This window comes from Gossypium hirsutum, chromosome D12 (assembly GCF_007990345.1).
Source record: "Gossypium hirsutum isolate 1008001.06 chromosome D12, Gossypium_hirsutum_v2.1, whole genome shotgun sequence".
Taxonomy (NCBI): domain Eukaryota; kingdom Viridiplantae; phylum Streptophyta; class Magnoliopsida; order Malvales; family Malvaceae; genus Gossypium; species Gossypium hirsutum.
The window spans coordinates 52,706,142-52,726,144 of NC_053448.1; the positions used below are offsets into that span (position 1 = coordinate 52,706,142).

At 33.2% G+C, this 20,003-nt stretch overlaps 3 protein-coding genes and 1 non-coding gene across 4 annotated transcripts; 1 reads left to right on the plus strand and 3 right to left on the minus strand.

Moving 5' to 3' along the window:
- Positions 1–325: 325 nt before the first annotated feature.
- On the minus strand, positions 326–406 carry TRNAL-AAG (transfer RNA leucine (anticodon AAG)). The gene has a single exon. It is a non-coding gene; the product is annotated as a tRNA-Leu (tRNA).
- A 257-nt stretch (positions 407–663) lies between these two features.
- Positions 664–3,890, plus strand: LOC107946511 (putative pentatricopeptide repeat-containing protein At1g74580). Its single transcript, XM_016880881.2, has 2 exons — positions 664–1,111; positions 1,436–3,890. The coding sequence occupies exon 2, from the start codon at positions 1,541–1,543 to the stop codon at positions 3,818–3,820; it is 2,280 nt and encodes a 759-aa protein (XP_016736370.2). The 5' UTR covers positions 664–1,111; positions 1,436–1,540; the 3' UTR covers positions 3,821–3,890.
- A 1,269-nt stretch (positions 3,891–5,159) lies between these two features.
- LOC107946512 (pentatricopeptide repeat-containing protein At1g74600, chloroplastic) lies at positions 5,160–8,265 on the minus strand. Its single transcript, XM_016880882.2, has one exon. The coding sequence runs from the start codon at positions 8,142–8,144 to the stop codon at positions 5,457–5,459; it is 2,688 nt and encodes an 895-aa protein (XP_016736371.2). The 5' UTR covers positions 8,145–8,265; the 3' UTR covers positions 5,160–5,456.
- Positions 8,266–15,214: 6,949 nt separating this feature from the next.
- Positions 15,215–16,764, minus strand: LOC107946513 (60S ribosomal protein L34). The gene is made up of 4 exons (XM_041107084.1): positions 16,460–16,764; positions 16,272–16,351; positions 15,615–15,724; positions 15,215–15,453 (listed from the first exon to the last, which is right to left on the minus strand). The coding sequence occupies exons 1-4, from the start codon at positions 16,536–16,538 to the stop codon at positions 15,360–15,362; spliced, it is 363 nt and encodes a 120-aa protein (XP_040963018.1). The 5' UTR covers positions 16,539–16,764; the 3' UTR covers positions 15,215–15,359.
- Between the last annotated feature and the right edge of the window lie 3,239 nt (positions 16,765–20,003).

A 20,003-nucleotide genomic window follows, 5' to 3' on the forward strand; every position in this document is an offset into this window, starting at 1 on the left:
TAGATAAGTCTATGTACCATTTTATAATACGTAAAAAAATAATATAAAATAAACTGGAATTAATTTAGAGTAACATCGTAGCATTGGTAAACTTGGACATATGGGCATATAGAATGAAGAAAAACCATTAGCTTGATCTAAGAACAAATTAGTGAAAAGAGTGGATTTGATTAAATAAGATGGGCTGCTCAAAATGCTAGTCATTGAAGAAACTTTAAACATAAATTCAAATGAAAAATCAAAGCTTTAACGAAATTCAACAACAAAATAGAATCGAAGTTTGTAAGTACGATTAATTCATAATCACATAAAAACAGTATACCGTTGTTGAGAGTGGGATTTGAACCCACGCCCTTTCGAACCAGAACCTTAATCTGGCGCCTTAGACCAACTCGGCCATCTCAACTTCTTTGTCAATGTTTATAATTACAAAATAGTAAACAATTTAAAAATATTTACAAAAAAAATGAATGTAAATATTTACATCTATTAACTTTAATGATATAACAGTCTATGTGTCACATTAGCAATAAGCAAGATACTGATCTCCAATGCTACTGTCATATCCTTTAACACACATTAGAATACTTGCTATGGCTGCTTAGAGAACTAACATAAAGACTTGGAATTTAAATGGTAAATCAATTAAAACCTTCATAAGAGTCACCGCGCAAAAGAAGAAAATTCTCACCATACTCGATTAAAAGGTAACATGCATGTGTTGGGGCTGACCCATCTCACAATAACAGGGATATGATTTCTCCATCCAAACCCCAACCCCAATCCCAACCCAAATCCAAACCCGTCTCTACTTTCACGCACCCTTCCACCATAGCCATTTTTTCCCTTTCTCCTGCTGTTCAAAGCGCAGTTGAAAAGAATGAAAATTGGAGATACTTTATATGACCCTGCTTGCCGTTCGATTGAGTATACGAAATGGGTACCAATTTAAGCTTCAAATAGCGACATCTGAACCGTTGATTGGGTTGAATTCTGTAACTCCCGCTACCTTTTCTCCCTTTGGAATACCCTTCAGCCACGCCAATTCAAATTGGAGTTCAATCTCTCCTTCGCTACTTTCGGGCATTACAAATGCTGTAACTTTTTTCTGGTATCCTTTCTTTCTTTAATTCTATGTTTCAGTTTTTTTTTTATTGTCTATGCTAATATCGAGTAGTTAATGCATTGCTGATTTTATTTGTTTCCTGAGAAAGTGGAAGAAAAGCAGACAATTTTTTTAACCCATTTGCTTACTTTACTTGTTTCCCATATTATCTTAGATTTAGCATTGAAGGATTTGATTCCTTTTTATATCTGTTAATCATTGAAGTTTAGAGCTTTTCATTCCTGAAAAGAGTATCTAATTTTGGATTAGGGTTTTTCGAATTACAAACTAATGGTCATATCTTTTGGGTAATTTCTTTTCTTGTTTTAGGATAAACCATAGCTTAATGTGAGAAGAAGAGCTGAACGCCTTCAGATGTTAATTGGCTTAATAGGTTTGGATATGATTATATTGTGTTAGATTTCTCGTTTTGGAATGAGTCCTGCTTTGCTTCCCAAACATGTAGCTGCAGTTGTAAAACACCAAAGGGATCCGCTCAAAGCGCTTCAAATGTTCAATGCAGTAAAGAAAGAAGATGGATTCAAGCATACTTTGTTAACCTATAAGTGCATGATTGACAAGCTTGGGTTTCATGGGGAATTTGAGGCTATGGAGAAGGTACTGCTAGAGATGAGACTGAATGTCAACAACAGTCTGCTTGAAGGAGTTTATATCGGGTGCATGAGAAATTATGGACGCAAACAGAAAGTTCAGGAAGCTATCGATGTGTTTGAAAGGATGGATTTTTATAATTGTGAGCCGACAGTTCTATCATATAATGCAATCATGAATATTTTGGTTGAATATGGATATTACAATCAAGCGCACAAGGTGTATATGAGAATGAGAGATAAAGGGATCATCCCCGACGTGTACACTTTTACGATTAGGATAAAGTCATTTTGTAGGACAAAGAGGCCTCATGCTGCTTTGAGGCTTCTTAGAAACATGCCTATGCTAGGATGTGAGATAAATGCAGCAGCTTATTGTACTGTAGTAGGAGGGTTTTTTGAAGAGAACCATCACATTGAGGCATATGAGTTGTTTGATGAGATGCTTAAGCTCGGAATTGCTCCAAATATCACTGCATTTAATAAACTTATACACATTCTTTGCAAGAAGGGGAATGTTCGAGAAAGCGAAAAGCTGCTGAACAAGGTCATGAAGAGGGGAGTGTCTCCAAATTTGTTTACAGTCAATATCTTTATCCAAGGGCTTTGCAGAAAAGGTGCACTAAATGAGGCCGTTAGTTTTTTGAATGGTGTGGCTAAGGAAGGTCTGAAACCAGATACTGTTACATACAATACCTTAATATGTGGATTGTGTAAGAGCGCCAAGGTTGTAGAAGCTGAAATATTTTTGCATAAAATGGTGAATGAAGGTTTGGAGCCAGATGGTTTTACCTACAATGCTGTCATTGATGGATATTGCAAATTGGGCATAATACAAGACGCAGATAAGATTCTCAACGATGCAGTTTTCAAGGGTTTTATTCCCGATGAATTCACCTATTGTTCCTTAATTAACGGTTTATGCCAGCATGGTGAGACAGACCGTGCTGTGGCTGTATTTAATGAGGCTTTGGGGAAAGGATTAAAACCTAATATTATTATGTATAACACTCTTATCAAAGGGTTGTCTTTGCAGGGGCTGATTTTGCAAGCCTTGCAGCTGATGAATGAGATGTCGGAAAATGGCTGCAGTCCCAACATATGGACTTACAATATAGTTATAAATGGATTATGCAAGATGGGGTGTGTCTCTGATGCTAACAATTTACTGAATGATGCTATTGCGAAAGGTTACCTTCCGGATATTTTTACATTTAATACTTTGATCGATGGATACTGTAAGCAGTTGAAAGTGGAAAATGCAGTTGAGATTTTAAATCAAATGTGGAACTATGATGTTATTCCTGATGTGATCACATATAACTCTGTGCTGAATGGCCTCTGTAAAACTTTTAAGTCCGAAGATGTCATGGAAACTTTTAAAACCATGATGGAGAAAGGGTGCATTCCCAATGTAATCACATACAATATACTTGTTGAGAGCCTCTGTAAAGCTCGAAAAGTTAACGAAGCAATGGACTTGCTCGAGGAAATAGAAAAGAAGGGTCTTTCTCCAGATATCGTTAGTTTTGGCACGCTGATCCATGGATTTTGTGATAACGGAGACCTGGGTGGAGCATATAAACTGTTTAGAAGAATGGGACAAAGATACAAGGTTTGCCATACAACGGCGACGTACAATATTATGATCAATGCTTTTTCTGAGAAGCTAAAGATTAATATGGCTGAAAAGCTTTTCCATGAAATGGGTGAAAATGGTTGTACCCCAGACAGTTACACTTATCGTGTTATGATCGATGGCTTCTGCAAAACGGGAATAGTTGATTCAGGTTATGATTTCCTTCTGGAAAAAGTTACGAAAGGGTTCATTCCATCGTTAACTACATTCGGACGGGTTATAAACTGTCTTTGCATAGAGAATAGGGTTAATAATGCAGTTGGTCTCATCCACCTTATGGTGAAAAAGGGCATTGTTCCTGAGATCGTGAACACCATTTTCGAGTCAGATAAGAAGGAAATTGCAGCTCCTAAGATAGTTGTAGAAGATTTGTTGAAAAAGGGTCATATAACTTATTATGCATATGATCTTCTTCATGATGGAGTTAGAGATAAAAAGCTGCTAAAAAAGCTTCAAAGTGGGTAATATCATAATTTTCATAGAGGATTGTATACTGTTTTGAATCACAAATTTATAAAGATATGTTTTTATTAAACGTAGTAAAATGTCATTACAATCATCAATTATGTGTTTTTATAAGTTAAAGTTACTATGCCATTATCTTCAAGCATCCCTTACTATTGAAAGAAACCCTTTAATAATAAATGGAAAAGAAATAACCAATACCTTGGAACTTATTGAAATGAGAACTAGCCATACACGAAGTGCTGTCTAAGGGTGGGTTTGGATGAGAGATTGGGTGCGGTGCGATGCGTTTAGTTTACTTTTTGTCTCACGCTACAGTATGGTTACAGTATTTAATCTCACCGCCACCGCTATTTTTACACTAATCGCAGGTAAATGCACCGTCCATCCAAACTCACCCTAAGTCTTTATACTGCTTTTCCATTTTGCTTAAAAGACTCCATGTTAGATACGGTTTGACAATAATACCACATTCCAAGAATCTTACGTAATTATGAATTTTTTAATAAAAAAAAACATACATTTGCATTCAAGTCTAAATAGTTTAAATAACATTCAGTCTTCAATTTAATAGTAAAATTAATGTCTCAAGTTGGAATTTCAATTTATGTAAATTCTGAAATAATGAAATTTTTGTTTGAATTTTCAAACACCCTTCTAAAAAGAGAAGAGGTTAACATACTAAAACAATCATATATTTTTCTGACGTAGGAACCAGCCTTAATGATTTTGGTTATTTAATTTTTTGTTTTGCACCAAAATCATTAACTTTTAGATGATTATAGTGATGTAATATACATTAAATTACAACAGATTTGAGAAAAAAAATAAAAATATTTTCATTAAAACTTCATATGCGACTTTATTTAAATGGTTAAGTTAAAAAGAATTGAAAATCGTAATATTTAATGGCCAAATCTCATTACGTAGTTTTTATTGATTTTATATAAATGAAAAATAAAAAATAAAAAAGATAAAAATATTTTTAATTGAGTTGGTGCTCAATTTACTCTAGACACCAACTCAATTAAAGATTATAAAATATACAGACTACATTATGACATACTCACGATGTGAATGATAAATGTAATAAAAATATTTATAAAAAAATTAATGTGATAAATAAATTAATAAATAAATAAACTTTGATTAAAATGATAAGTATATATATTTAATTTATTATTATGGGTTTAAATTGATTTTTATAAATTTATATAAAAATGTAAAATATAAAATACCATCCTAATAATATTTGGTGTTCGGTTGATTCCTTAGACCAAACAGCTATATGCAGTGTAGATAGAAAAGTAAATAACTACCTAGTAACGAGTTTCTACCCTTGAAGTTGAAGACATAAGTTTTGCTCCCAACAGCTTAGCATGTACTGTTGCAGATATTGCATCGTTAGCTCCAACATTTACAAGCTCCTTTGAGAAAGGATGGTTAGAATCAAGAGCTATCGTCTTTAACATGTCATTATGAGGATGAAAAAGTGCCATCTGCCACATCAAATTTCACTATAGGGCCTGAATATTTTCACAATTTTTACCCCCCTTTCAGAAATTGATGTGCATCTTTGGGTACAGATTTCCAAGCAACTAGCTGAAGAACAATGAATATACTGGAGTCAGATAATTCACATAGAACTCCAACCAGGTTCCTTCCTCGCCCCGCTTCCCTCCATCAGGCTTCTGATCTCTAGGGCTCCTTCCCACTGACCCATGTCAGCACAGATATTAGATAAGGAAACATAAGCTCCTGCAGCACTTGGTTCTAACTCAATAACCTTTTTGGCTGCGAGCCTTCCAAGTTCAACATCTCCATGTACTTTACATGCAGCCAGTAGTGTTCCCCAAATGAAGGCATCAGGCTCAATAGGCATGTTGTTTATAAACTTTTCAGCTTCTTTCAATTTCCCAGACCGACCAAGAATATCAACCATGCAGGCATAGTGACGACAATTAGGTTGAATCCCATAGTCTTTGGCCATTGAGTTAAGATGGTAGTGACCTTCTTCAATCAGCCCACTATGACTACAGGCAGATAAAACCTTAACGAAAGTTACAGGGTCAGGGTTGATTCCTTGTTTCTTCATGACCTCATAGATTCTTAGGGCCTCTAAACCTTTTCCATGCTGAGCATAGCTTGAGATCATAGCTGTCCAACCTACCAAATCAGGTTTATCTATCTCGTTGAATGCAGTTTCACAATCTTTAATGCTCCCACATTCAGAATACATCATAACAAGTGAACTTCCAACAGAAACTTCTGAATCTAAGCCCACTTTTATAACAAGTGCATGCAGTTGAGTCCCAATGCCTGATTTCTTTGGAAGTGCACAAGCCCTAAGGATGGATGAAAGTGTGTAAGAGTTTATGGCCAAATTAGAGTTCATCATTGCACAAAAAAGCGACACTGCCTCTTGAACTAAACCACTTTGAGCATACCCAGAAATCAAGGATGAATATGATACAAGATCTTTTTGGACAAGCATGTCAAATACCTTTCTTGCTAATTGTAGTGCTCTGCATTTTGAGTATACAGTTATAAGTGTGCTACAAATAAGTGCTTCCCTGCCAAGACCTGCACGGATTGCATAGCCATGAATTTCTTTGCCTTTACGCAGACAACAAAGAGAAGAGCATGCGGAAAGAGTTGCACTTAGAGTCATTTGATCAGGTTTGGTGTCTTCAGACTGCATGTCTTTGAACATTTGAACAGCACGTTCTGCATAGCCATGTTCTGTAAACCCAGCAATCATTGAAGCCCATGAAATATTGTCGTGGACAGGCATACTCTGAAATACTTTTAATGAGTCTTCTAAACTACCGCATTTGGAGTACATTGTGAAAAGAGAAGTCTCGACGGAAAGATCAAAGATCAACCCAGTTTTAAGAGTGTAACAGTGCATCTGCCTCCCCAGTTTTAGACATTCTATCACACTAAAGACACTAGACGTACAAAACCTATCTGGTCTCACACCCTCTTTTAACATTCTCCTTAACAATTCAATTACATATTGAGAACTCTGTTTCTGAGCAAAAGAAGAAATCAACACAGCTAATGTATCTGCGGAACTCCTTATGCTTTCCATCTCTTTGAACACTATTTCGGCCATACCAATGACTCCTATTTTTGAGTACATATTTACCAAAGCAACTTTTATTACCGAATCCATACAAAATCCACTCTTTATAATCCATGAATGGATTTGTGTTGCCTCTTCAATCATGTTTAGTTTAGCACAAGCAGAAATCACAGCAGTAGCAGTGTAGTTGTTTACTTCCAAGTTCATATATCTCATTTCTTTAAAAAACTTGAGGGCATTGATACAATCATCCTTCTGCATAAATCCAGAAATTATAGCAGTCCAAGAAACAACATTTCGCGTAGGCATCCATGAAAATGCCTTCACAGCTTCATCCATGTCTCCACTCTTGACATAGAAATCGATCAAGGCAGTTCCCACAAAGACATCTACCGCACCACATTTAATTATCCACCCCTGAACTTCTTTTCCAATCTCAAGCTCTTTGAGTGCAGCACAAGCAGTCAAAACACTTGAGAAGGTAAAACTGTTAGGCATCAAAAACTGCTTTCCCATTTGAACAAAAAGATCCAACGCAATCCAATTTTCTTCGTTCCTAACAGCTGCAGATATAATACCATTCCAACAGACCACATTCTCACAACCTGAAACGTCATAAAACACCCTCAAAGCATCCCAAAAGGCACAACATTTTGCAAACAAGCCAATCATTCCAGTACGAACATACCCATTCGAATAAAGCCCATTTTTCATCGTAACTGAATAAACCTGCTTGCCAAAACTAATACTTTGCATAGCAACACAAGCCGAAAGCACATTTCTATAACTAATCTCATCAGGTTCAAAACCGGAAATCCACATTTTGCTAAACCATAACCAAGAACTCTCAAACAACTTGTTGTAATTAAAGCCAGAAATCAGAGTATTCCATGAAGTTACGGTTGGTTCAGGCATTTTATCAAACAACTTGACAGCTTCTTCCATTGAACCCCATTTGCAGTACCTATCAAGCAAATTATTTGCAACAAAGATATCGGTTTGAAGTTTTGACGTTTTGAGTAAACGGGCATGTAAAATTTTGGTGCTTTTAATTGTATAGTTTCTTGATCTTCTGTAATCAATGACAAAGTTAGAAGCACTAGAAAAAGTTGGACTTGTTTTATCATTTTCTACGCTGTATATAGATGGGGCTTCAATGGCTGCGAGAGTTGAGATACATTTACAGGAAGAGTAGGAGATATGAGTATGAAATTGTTTATTCAAAACAGAACGCATTTCTGAGTATGAACCTATGGAGGTTGTTTGATCTTGTGAGATTACATGACTTACTAGCAGCCAAATTATAATTTTACGTTATATATAATATAACGCAACAATTGTCTCATTAAATGTCAAGATCGCCGAATTGGTCTCATGCGCCAGCTTCAGGTAGTTAGAATCTCATTCTTCACATAAATATTATTTTAATTCCCATTGAGGTTGCTGGGTTTCAAGGTGGATGCCCTGATTTTAATTTTAATAGTAAAATATTTCAATGATTCTTCTAATAAATTGTGTCAAAAAGAATGGGAAGGGTTTATATGATGAATAATTTCAAGCAAAAAGGAGCTAATAATTTTTGTTAAAATTAAATTCAAAAAATAAAATTTTAAATATTGTAAAGGTACTCACCTTTTCTTTTCTCTCATCTTAAAAAATGGAATAAAGTTAAGAAAAGTAAAGGATACTCAATTCCTCCATTCTTTTTACTTTTTCACCCTTTATAAAACTAACTTATTTAAACAAAGAAACAAAAATCACCTTTCCCTCCTCCTTTTTCTTGATCCAAAAATATAACAACTAATTTTTTCAGTGGTGTCAGACACGACAATTTTCAAATCTCATTTCTAATGTTTGAGTCCGTCAATATTAAATAGCATAATGTTTAATTAAAATTTAGTTTCTTAATTTTATCAATAAGACAGTTAATTAAAGTATAAAGACTAAATTACAACAACAATAAAAATTAATCGCTATGATACTTTAATTAATTGAAGGATGAACTCAACAATTGGACCTTTCTTAAACCACCAAACAGTGGTGAATGCCAACTTTTATCCATTAAAATTGTTAATCATCATTAAGTTAAGATAAATAAAGTTTAACTTAATTAATTAAGATTTATCAATTTAATTTAACTGTAAAAGGAAATAAAATAATAAAACAAAACCATTTATTCTTCCTCTTTTCATCGAAACCATAGAAAAATAATAGGGATTTGAGCATCAACCTTTGGTTCTTCAAAATTGGTAAGATTTCAAGTCTTTTTCTTGTATTTTTTTTTATGTTTTTGAGGTCTCGAGAGCTTGATTTAGCTAGCCCATGTGCTAATTTATAAAACTATTAAAGTTTTCACAAGTCTCCATTGATGAATACTTGATGAATTTAGTGTTAATTTGTTAGACTTTAAGCTTAGATATGAAAAATGACTAGTGGGTAAAGTTTAATTGTTAATTTTTTAAGATAAAGACTAAAGTGCATAAATTTCAAAATTGATGTTAAATTTCTGTAAATATAGGTAATAAAGGGCTGTAGAATGATGGAATTGAGACCGATTTCAAAATCGAGGCTCAAATTTAAATGTTATGGTGATTTCGATTTTAGGGGATAAATTGAATAAAATGGGAAATTTTAGGGAACATTTGAAAAGTGAAACTGGAATGTCATAAGCATATAATAGGATGTTATAAGGTAATTGGAATTTATAAATTGAAATGAATTATCATATAGATAGCAAATTGAACCAACCGGAGGAAAATCGAGGAAAAGGCAAAATTACAGATTAGTCCTCAATGTTTCATCTGTTTTTTTCTAGGTAAGTTCATATGGAACTTACTATGTTATTTTTATGTTATGTTTAAATTATATTATAATGTCTATTATTTAAGTAAATTGTAATTTTGGTGATTTTGGCATCTAAAGGGCTAAATCGTAAAGTATGAGAAATAAAGTATTACAAGTGAATACGATGTATGAAATTTATGTGAAATGTTTATATGACTGAAGGGTATGTATATGATGATGTTACAAAGTTTGAAATGATACAGAAACTGTAACAGTACGCGTGTGAACTTAGTAAATGATTAGGATATGAATGGCATGTCATTAGGGTTTAAACAAAAAAGGAAATGGTTCAAACGAAAAAGGAAAATGGGTGTTTGATTCGGGATTAATACGATGGCTTGAGATCCAACATTTGTTGCTGATTCTCTGAAGCTAGTGTTAGCAGCATCGAACAAGCTCGATTGAACAACCCTAGTCTAAAGCTAGTCTTAGCAGCCTGATTATGTCAGCTCATGAGAGCAAATTAGTCCCGTGTATCCGAGTTCAATTTATTTTAGTTCTCTAGGTGAAAAATAGAAATGGAAATGGTACCTAATGAAGAATGAAATTGTTGAAATGATTTCAACATGAACCGAATTATGTATGTTTCAAATTGAATATGAATTGTAGGACATATGATGTTATATTGAATTGTTAAATGTATTTATATGATTGTTTTATAAGTTCATGATATGTATTTGAACTAACCCATTTGATATATTTTTTGAAATGTATATGAAACTGTAAGGTTGCCAAAGATGTCATGTTTGTACCAATGTGTTTCAATTGTTTAAATTGTTGTAGTGTCAAGGTAAGTTAAGTAAATTTTATATGGACTTACTAAGTGTTCAAAATGCTTACCCGTTGCCTCCCTTTTCCTTGTAGATTGTCAGTTTACGGAACGTGTCGATAGGATTGCCTTGAAGCTCACACTATCCTGCTATCATTCGGTAGTCTTTTACTCATTTTAAACTCAGTTATGTAGCATGTACATAGGTGTTATAAATATGAGTTTATTTGGAAATGATAGCTCGGTTTGAATCATGGTTAATGGTTGATCTTTGATAAAGTTATTACCTATACGTATTAGTCTTTGTTTGGCAATTTTTTTTTGGCATATTGAATGGCCATTTTGGATGTGAATTGGCTTGATGAGATGATGGTATACTTTGGTTACATATATGGTTGTTTAACTTGGAATGGTATAAGTAGATTTGAAGTGAATTGGGGTCAATTGTGGCATATTGGATTGATTGATTTTAGAAAGGGTTAAATGAATATTTTGGTATGAGTTTTGTTTGGTTTTATGTAGGTTTTGATATTCATTTAAGCACCATTTGAATTGGTTGTTAAGTTGACATGTAATAGGTATTAAAATGCAAGTATTTTCCAATTTGGCTCAGAGGTATTGATACCTTAGATAAAGGCATTGATACATTGCTGATTTTTTGGAATTTTTAAAACATTGAACTTAAAAACGGTATATATCAATACAAACATAAGGTATCAATACCTTGATAAGGGTATTGGTACTTTAAGTCAGGTGTTTGATTGCTTCTCGACGTGCAAACGTAGAGAGTGAGAATACTGCTACAAAAGATACGAAATTAGGAAATGTCTGCAAGTATACGAGTCAGGTTGTAATATAGATTGTTACAACGGAACACAGAAGTGTTCCAAAGATTGTACCTAAAGGAGACTTGATTAGATCAATATTAATTTCTGTACCAATAAGTCTAAACAGTACCGATTCGAAACATAGTACGATTATTCATGCAGAAAATTTGAATAAGAATAAAAGACGCAAAAAGTACTAAATAACAAAAATAAAAATTATTATAAATCTCTTGATAGAATAAACAAAAGACTAACTTGCTTTAGTGTTCATAGCTAACTCCTAATCTAGGGTTCTATTCAATCAGCTAGTAGTTAACTTAGTTATTACCTCTTGGCCTCTAACCTAACTAGTTGGTAAGAAATACTTATCTCTCGACCTCACAGTTTAGACCAAGATAGGTAAGTGATGCTCAATAGGCTATTCTCTTGACCTCATCTATCTAAATAACTTCCTATGATTGTCAAGCGTAGGGTTTATGCTCTCTCAACCCGAACCAATTGATTTGACAAGTAACTGGAAAGCAGTAGTTAACTATTCCCACATCCGATCGTTAATCTCCCTTAGATCTTGATTACTCATGAATCAAATTGCAAAAATCCCTAGATTGAATTCAAACATAGATGCAAGAATTAAAAGACAAAAGAGGGAAGAAAGAAATTGATTTGGAATATAATTGAAGTGCATAAACTTGAATATTCGTAATAGCGTTGAGTGATTCATAATCTTGAAATACAAACATGAACAATTGAACTAAATTGAGAATTGAAACTAAATGATTACAAAATCAAAACTTAACTTTTAAGAATTAAAACTAAAACAAAAGGGAAGAAGTCTCCAATTAAGTTTTGAGCATTCCTATTTATAGAAGTCGTGTTAGATGACTCATTTAGACCTAATACAGATGGCTAAACATGGCTAACTCGAGTTGTGCAGACGAAAACACCCTTGACATTTTAACTGGCCTCGTCGCAGCCGTGTCGTGACACCGAAGGCAATGTACTCCTTTGTGATGCGTTCAAGGTTGTGTCGTGACATCTCTTGGTGCATGTCGAAACATGGATGACAATATACTTCTTAGGCTTTCTGGATGGTGCGTTGCAACATAGGGGCTGCGTGTTGCAACATAAGGAGCAGTCCACTAACTCCTTGGCTTAAACTAGGGTCCTGCACACTCAACTAGCAAGTTTGTCCTTCCTTAGGCCTGAATCAGCCTAGAAGGTAAAAAAATATTCCAATTTGCTCACTTTATTAATTGAGTGCTCTAAATAGAAACTTAATGAAAATATTACTTATTTGCTAGAAAACAAATTCACTAAGTATTGAAAAGGGTTAAAAACCAATTCGATGATTGCATATTAAAATAATTATTTAAAAATATATTTAAATTTATATTTAAATAAAATTCTAAAAGTTTGTTGATTTTATCTTGCAACTAGATTATTAATTAACAAGGTAAAAATAAGATACGAGTATAAAAATTTGATTATGCAGCTCAAAAATTGATTACATCGACGACACTTTACGCTTAAAGAGTAATTAATTGTCAATCCATCGTAAAAAAGTAAATCACTAAGTTATAACTTCATTACCATACATTAATTAGATTTCTCTCCGCTAAAACTTTTCTTTTGAAACACTAAACTTCCCCTTTAAAATCTTCCAAGTAAATGCATATATCAACCAAATATGACAGATTACACGACCATACCTATGCATGTTCAATTGCAACTAAAATTACATTTGGCAAAAGGTAATTATCACTAATAAAATTTATTATTAAAAAGTCATTCGAAATTTACAAAATCCTAATACAATGAAGATGTTGGACAGATGGATCCCTCTTACTGACCTCGAATATTCAAAATTTTAAAATGGAAAGTCATCAATCTGATAAAAGCCATCATAAAATCTACTTATAAGTTGTAAAAGCATCAATTAATCTGATAAAAATAGAAGGGATATATAGTGGGAGATGGGAGAGGTAAACAAGGTGCAGTCCATATTCAAAGAGGGTGAAAATGGCCCTTAGAATCAAAGGAATTAATACCCTACGAATACATGGAAGAAGATACGAGCAATAAAAGCCAATCTCTCTCAACTATCTATTTACAATCAAACACCTATTATCGACTCCCTTATCATCTTACAATACATTGATGAAACCTGGAAGAAGCCTCCTCAGCTTTTGCCTTACCCTCCATTTCACAGAGCTAAAGCCCGCTTCTGGGCAAATTTCATTCAACAAGAGGTAAATCAAATTTGTAATTAGTCTTTCTTATCTCCACCGACTGGGGGACTTAACAAAAAATATTATCGTGCATGCAGTTATTTGAGACCATGACTAGAGTGATGAAGTTCAAGCAAAAGCAGTAGATGAAATGTATTGAGAAAATGAAGGTGGTGGAAGAGGAGATGAAGGACTTCTTTAAGCCACAACTTTACCACCAGCACTTTAAGAACCTTTAAGGACTTGGGTTCGAAGCCCATTAAAGTTGAAATGATAAAAAAAAAATTTAGAAGACATTAATAAACTCTATGAACCCATTTAAGTTTTTTTCGAAATTGGGAAAAAATCGAGCATAGATATTCTAAGAATAAACCAGTTGCTTGAGGTCTAAGTCAGCTACTCAAAAAATAATATTGAGAAGACTTCTCCTAATAAAATCGATTCTCCTTAATAACTTACACATTACACATGCATTGATGTCACGGTGGGAGCTTTTAAGAATACATATTTCAAACTAAGTATAATTAGACTCTTATGAGATGTATGAGCCTTCATTGTAGTTGTTTAAGTTATCTACTTATCTTAAAATTAGAAGTTTTTACATGAGTATTTTAAATATTTTTCTTAAAAAGAAAATCATATTGTTGAAGATAAAATGAGAAGAAAAGAAGGGAGATGACTGTTCATACGATAGAAGTGTGCAAAGAGCTACTTGAGGTGGAGGTTAAATAGGATAAGTGCAAGAAAAAAGAGCTTCCTTAAGATTATGAGAGGGTATTTATAAACAAGGTTGACTGCACTTAAACTTTGACACGTGTGGTCTTGTCATAATCGACTCTTTAAGAAGTGATGCAAATGACGACGATATTTATCTTGAAGGTGTTAAATAGGTATATGCTGACGAGGGCCAAACAAAGCAAGACGTCACCTATGGGTGAGGTTGTGATTGAAGCCCATCTTAACGAGGTATGTACAAGAATTATACCACAGGCCCAAATATGTGAGATAAATTTTAAATACAAATACTTCAAGAGAGATGGTGTTTGTTGTTAATTTTCAAGGACATTTCACTTTCTTTTGAGATTAATTAATTTGCCTAGCATTCAATGATAGAAGATAAAATAAACTTACGATAAATACATTCCCAAACTCATAATCTTAATCAATTTCACATCATTCAACCATAAGGGAAGGCAGCGTTCTGGTCTTTTATGGTATGTTGCAGTTTAACTGGAGACCTTCATTGCCTTGAGAAAGAAGGAACTGACCCATTAGTTATAGATACGAGGTCATTGCTGATGTAATTTCTTGAATAGTTGGCAGAGACAACTGAGATTAAAAAGGAAAATAAGCCTTAAACAAGAGATGTCTGAAAATGCGTAGAACTAGAAGAACAAAACAAAAATCAGAAAAAACGTTGTTACTTCCAGTCATAATGAATCTTTTATCAGATGAACTGGTTTACTTCCAGCCACTGAATCCCACCTCTTCTAACCGGTCCCAATTGATTCTTTTTCATCACTCACCAAAACAACCAAAGAGTAACGAGGAAAAAGAAACCCAACCCCCAAGAATTTAGTCAATTACCAGCAATAAGAAAAATTACTAGAGCGCTACATCTAGGATGAGCTAAGCAGATCCAGGGGCTAACAACTAAATACTCATTCATGTTTAAATCAAACACCTCACAATAATAATGTTCACGATTCGTAGTCTCTTCATGTCAAAAAATTTAATCGAAACAAAAGTAAAATTCAAAGTAAAGCTTCCGTTATCTCATCTTTTAGTTCTTTGATGAAACCTTTTCCTTGGTTTTCTGAATCTTCAAAACCTTCTTCACTATCTTCTGTTCTTCAACCAAAAAGGCCCGAATGATCCTATAAAAAACCATTGACATTTCCGTAAATTACTCATCAAGTGTTAAGGTCAAAATAATTCACATTTGAAGCATCTGTCATTGTCTCAAAAAGAAGAAAAATTACTAAGGCATGAACTAAATTTCGAAATTAATATTATTTGCGAATAGATCAAAGCACACCTCTCCCTGACTGCACTGCCAGATAACACACCACCATAGGCACGGTTCACAGTCCTCCTGTTCCTAGGTAACCTAGACCTCTTGTATTCCGCAGGTCTCAAGTGAGGAATCTGCACATTGAGCAATACCATATACATCAGGAAGATTTCTAACTTCATCTAGTAGTCAGCCAATTGCTTCCAGCACTAAATTTTAATTAGCTTTGATTAAAAAACAATTAACAACTGATTAGCATGGTATATTATCAGTAGTCTTGGCAATATTAGACACAACACTCAGATGAAAAAAATTGACATAACACGAACACAACACGGATACATGAGTTTCTCAAAATCCATATAATACAAATTACTGATGTATCAAAATTGTATTTCAAATTATTATGATACTTAACAAAATGCCCAAACAAGACATGGAAACACCAATGTCAGATCTCATTATAATCATCAGCATTCAAAGCAATTCATCCAAAAGATAACAACCTATCAATTCAAAATCTATTAGCTATTACAAGTCTAAAAGCATTATTTTCATTTTCCTTCCCTAACACTAATGCAAGTAAACTTCTGATGATAAAAAAGAAGCTAAAAGTTCATACACAGCTAGAGCCAGAAGCTAAAAGTTAATGGGTTATTTAGAAATGCAAAAAGAACAAACCCCTTGGATTCGTTTGCCAGTAACTGGACATTTGGGTCCGCTAGCTCTCTTCTTAGTTGTCTGGTAGACAAGTTTTCCACCTTAAAATTTCAGCCAATGTCAACAAAAATAAGCAGAGTTTTATAAAGCAAGAATAAATGAATTCATCGATATGTAAAAACAAAACCATTGAAGAAGTATAAAATTACCAGGAGTTTTGACGACCCGGTGCTGGTTGGACTTGGTGGCATAGCTATGGCGGGTCCGGTATGTCAGCCGTTGAACCATTTTTCTTCGTCTTCTTTGATATTCTTTCTGTGGATGGAGGCGGAGACGGGAAGCGTTTTTGGTAATAGTGAAGATAGCAAATAAAAGCTTTGGGATTGAATGAGAAAGGATGCCCTAAATCTGACGGCTAGATTATCTTTTCTATTAACGGTTGAGATTTTGTATCCTTCGCTACTTTACTACTATTTATTTACTTTTAGGTTAAAATCTGACATAAGTCCCTATAATTTTTTACAAGTTTAAATTTAGTCTTTATATTTTTATTTTCAAGAAATTAATTCCTTTATTTTTCAGATTTTAAAAATTCAGTTAAATTTATTGATGTGACATTTTAGAATTAAAAAATATTCACTTGTTTGTCATTTAATTAAAAAATAGGCTTTGTATTAAACTTGAATTTAATAAAATAATTTTAACATTGTTTACCATTGGACCTGAAAAGTAAAAAAATTAAATTTTTAAAAATAAAAGTTCCAAATTTTTAAATATATATATGTATTAAAGTTTTTTAGATAAAGAATTTTTTTTTAAAAAAGTAGGTTATTTTATTTTTTAAAATTCATTTCTTTTCCAAGAGCTTGCATGTAGTCTTCAAAAAGGTTAGCATTGCTAAACGTGGTGCATTTGTGGCCGTTATGGTGGATTCGCCGTTGGGCTTCTGTCAGGCATTGGATTTCTTTGCCGATTAGGGAAAAACTGAGTTGTTTCTTCCTGCTAGACCTCATGTTGCGGCTTCTGCTATTAGGGGTTTCTATTTGCCCTAAGTTCTCTGATGTTTTCTTAAGTTTCCTTCTTCTTGTTGTTGGTCCAGTCGTTGCTGCATAGAGATTTGTTCAAGTATTCTCATATTTTCTTATATCTAGCTCAATTATTGTGAATCAGAGATGGGGTTCTATGATGTTTGGTTTCATAAGGGTAATTTTTAACCAACCACTAATGAAAGGATAATATTCCCTATATCTAGCCAATTCATTTGAGGTGTCTAGTTAGACCAGCCATTTTGATTAAAGAAAAGTTCGTTCATAGAAAAGTTAGTCTAATTGATGATTTTTATGTGCTTTTCATGTTGCCTAATTGACAGTTCTCATATACTTCATTAAATTATATCAAAATTCTCTTAAGATTTCTCTTGTCGTATCCCATAATACCCTCAAAACTCTATCACTAATTTTATAACTTTTATGACAATTATTACATCTTATCACATCTTAATAAAAATATTTTATCATCCTACGTAGTAAGACATCTATCCGGAGCAATTTACACTAAACTCCTCCATTATATCAACTCTCCCATCTCCAAGAAATTTCTAAGCAATTTTTATACGAAAATAGCTCTGCAACTCTCAAACATCTTTATCCACCTCTAATAATTTAAAAAGAAAAAAAAAACACCTCTAATGGTTTTGATACTGTGTGAACCACTTCTAATCTTTGTATCTAATCTTATGTCAAAAGACTTGGTCAAACAATTTTTCTGGTTGAATGTATAACCCAAGTAAAATTAATATATAAACATATATGAGAATTAGAATTCATATCCTCGACTAGAGTGTAGGATTGGATGGGTTCTACTTAGTGGGAACTTGATGACAACTTGAAAAGTTCTCACAAAAATGCATCAAGCAAAGCAAAGCAAATGATAATAGAAAAACCTTGTCAATTGATTATTCAAATGGGTGATCAAAGGTGCCTATTTACCAGCTTTTTTACATTAAGAAATTAAAGTAGAATAAATTTCCAATAAAATTTAATTATGACAAGTTTAAGCAATATAAAAGCTTAAAAGTCCTAGGTGATGTGTTCCAATCACTGATGTATTAAATAGATATAAATTAAAAGTCCTAAAAAAAAAAACCTTCTATATGGCCAACCACGGGAGAATTTTGGTGTGACCTTACTTCCTTGGTTGTATTCCTTTAAAAGTCTTAAAACTTGGCCTTTAAGTAACTCCAATGTGGCCGGCTACTACATGGACCATTGGGCTGCCTTCACTTGCTTCTTTTCTTGGCTTCTTGGGCTATTCATTCGTTATAGGTTGCTACACCTATTGGGCCTTCTTCGGTCGCCGAGGTAATTAGTCAATGCCCAACATGGGCAGCACATAATTAAATAAAAAACAAAAAACAACATTATGTAAACTAGTCCTAGAAAAGTTAAAAGTTCGTTACAGAAAGTCCAACATGCAAGAAAATCTCAAAAATGAAAAGTTATTGGAATCCAAATTTGTTTTCACTACTTATTACATCTTTAATAACTTCCCAAATGTCAAAAATATTATCTGAATGGTATGAAATTTAGCCGTAAATATTTAAAAATAAGAATTATTAAACATCAAATTGGCCAAAAAAATAGAAATTAATCAAAATAGAAAAGGTTCCCTAAATTGAAACTTTTTCCAAAACTCCAAAATGAATCCAATGAGCTTCATTGAATGAAACATCACGAACATCATGAACTATCTTCAAAGGAATAAAAATGAATTTTAAGATATACGGTTTACTTGTAGCAACTGGTCTACTCGGAAAATTGATGTTTTGATGTTCCTAGCTCAACTCCCTAGTTGATATTAAGTTAACATTTTGAAAACTAAAGGAATTAGTACACTCGATTCTAATGTTATTCACTTGGCTAATTTGTGTTGTCCTTTGATGCATCACTTAGATATGGAGTTGACAACATGCAAGCAACTTTGGGCTTTTTACATATAAGAAAGCTTGAGGCTATATTTAATATGGAAGATGGAGAGAATAAGGATGAAAAACTTTTCGATCTAATAGTTATGAATCTTAAGTCTTGAGCATTTGATAAACAAATTTTTTATCCTTTATACCAAACAAACAAATCATCTTTATAATAATTCTATCAAATTTAACAATAAGCACAAGCAAATTCTTTGACGTGAACAACTAGTATGACTTGGAACCTACTAATTTGCATGATTCATGAGCAATACATGTGAACAAAAATTAAGCCATTGTACATGTCAAATCAGAGAAGATAGAAATTTATTTTTGAAGGGTCAAAATTAAATTATAAAATTGTAAAGAGTTTAAAGTACAATTTTTTCTTTGTATATATTTATTAGTTTAGAATTTTAAAAATTTTAAAAAATTAAATTGATAATTTTCTATTTTAAGGGGAGGCGGCTGCCCCCTTGGCACCGTCCGTGTGTCAAACTCTTGCAATAAATGCGATTATAGGTATATATATTCGGTATAGGTGATTTTTTAGAAAGAAAAGTTTAATTAAAGTATCGTTTTTTAAAATTTAATAAAAGTAATGTGTAAATAAGCCCTGGTAATATTATTCATTAAATTCATGTTTTGAAAAAGTGATTGAGATTGATTTGTAAGAGTTTAGACATAGACCAAGAACTTGTCGTAACCTAATATTATTTAATGTTGTGAACATTACTTTAACTCTAACTCTTAAACTCCAAAACTGCAAAAATAAAAACAGAAAC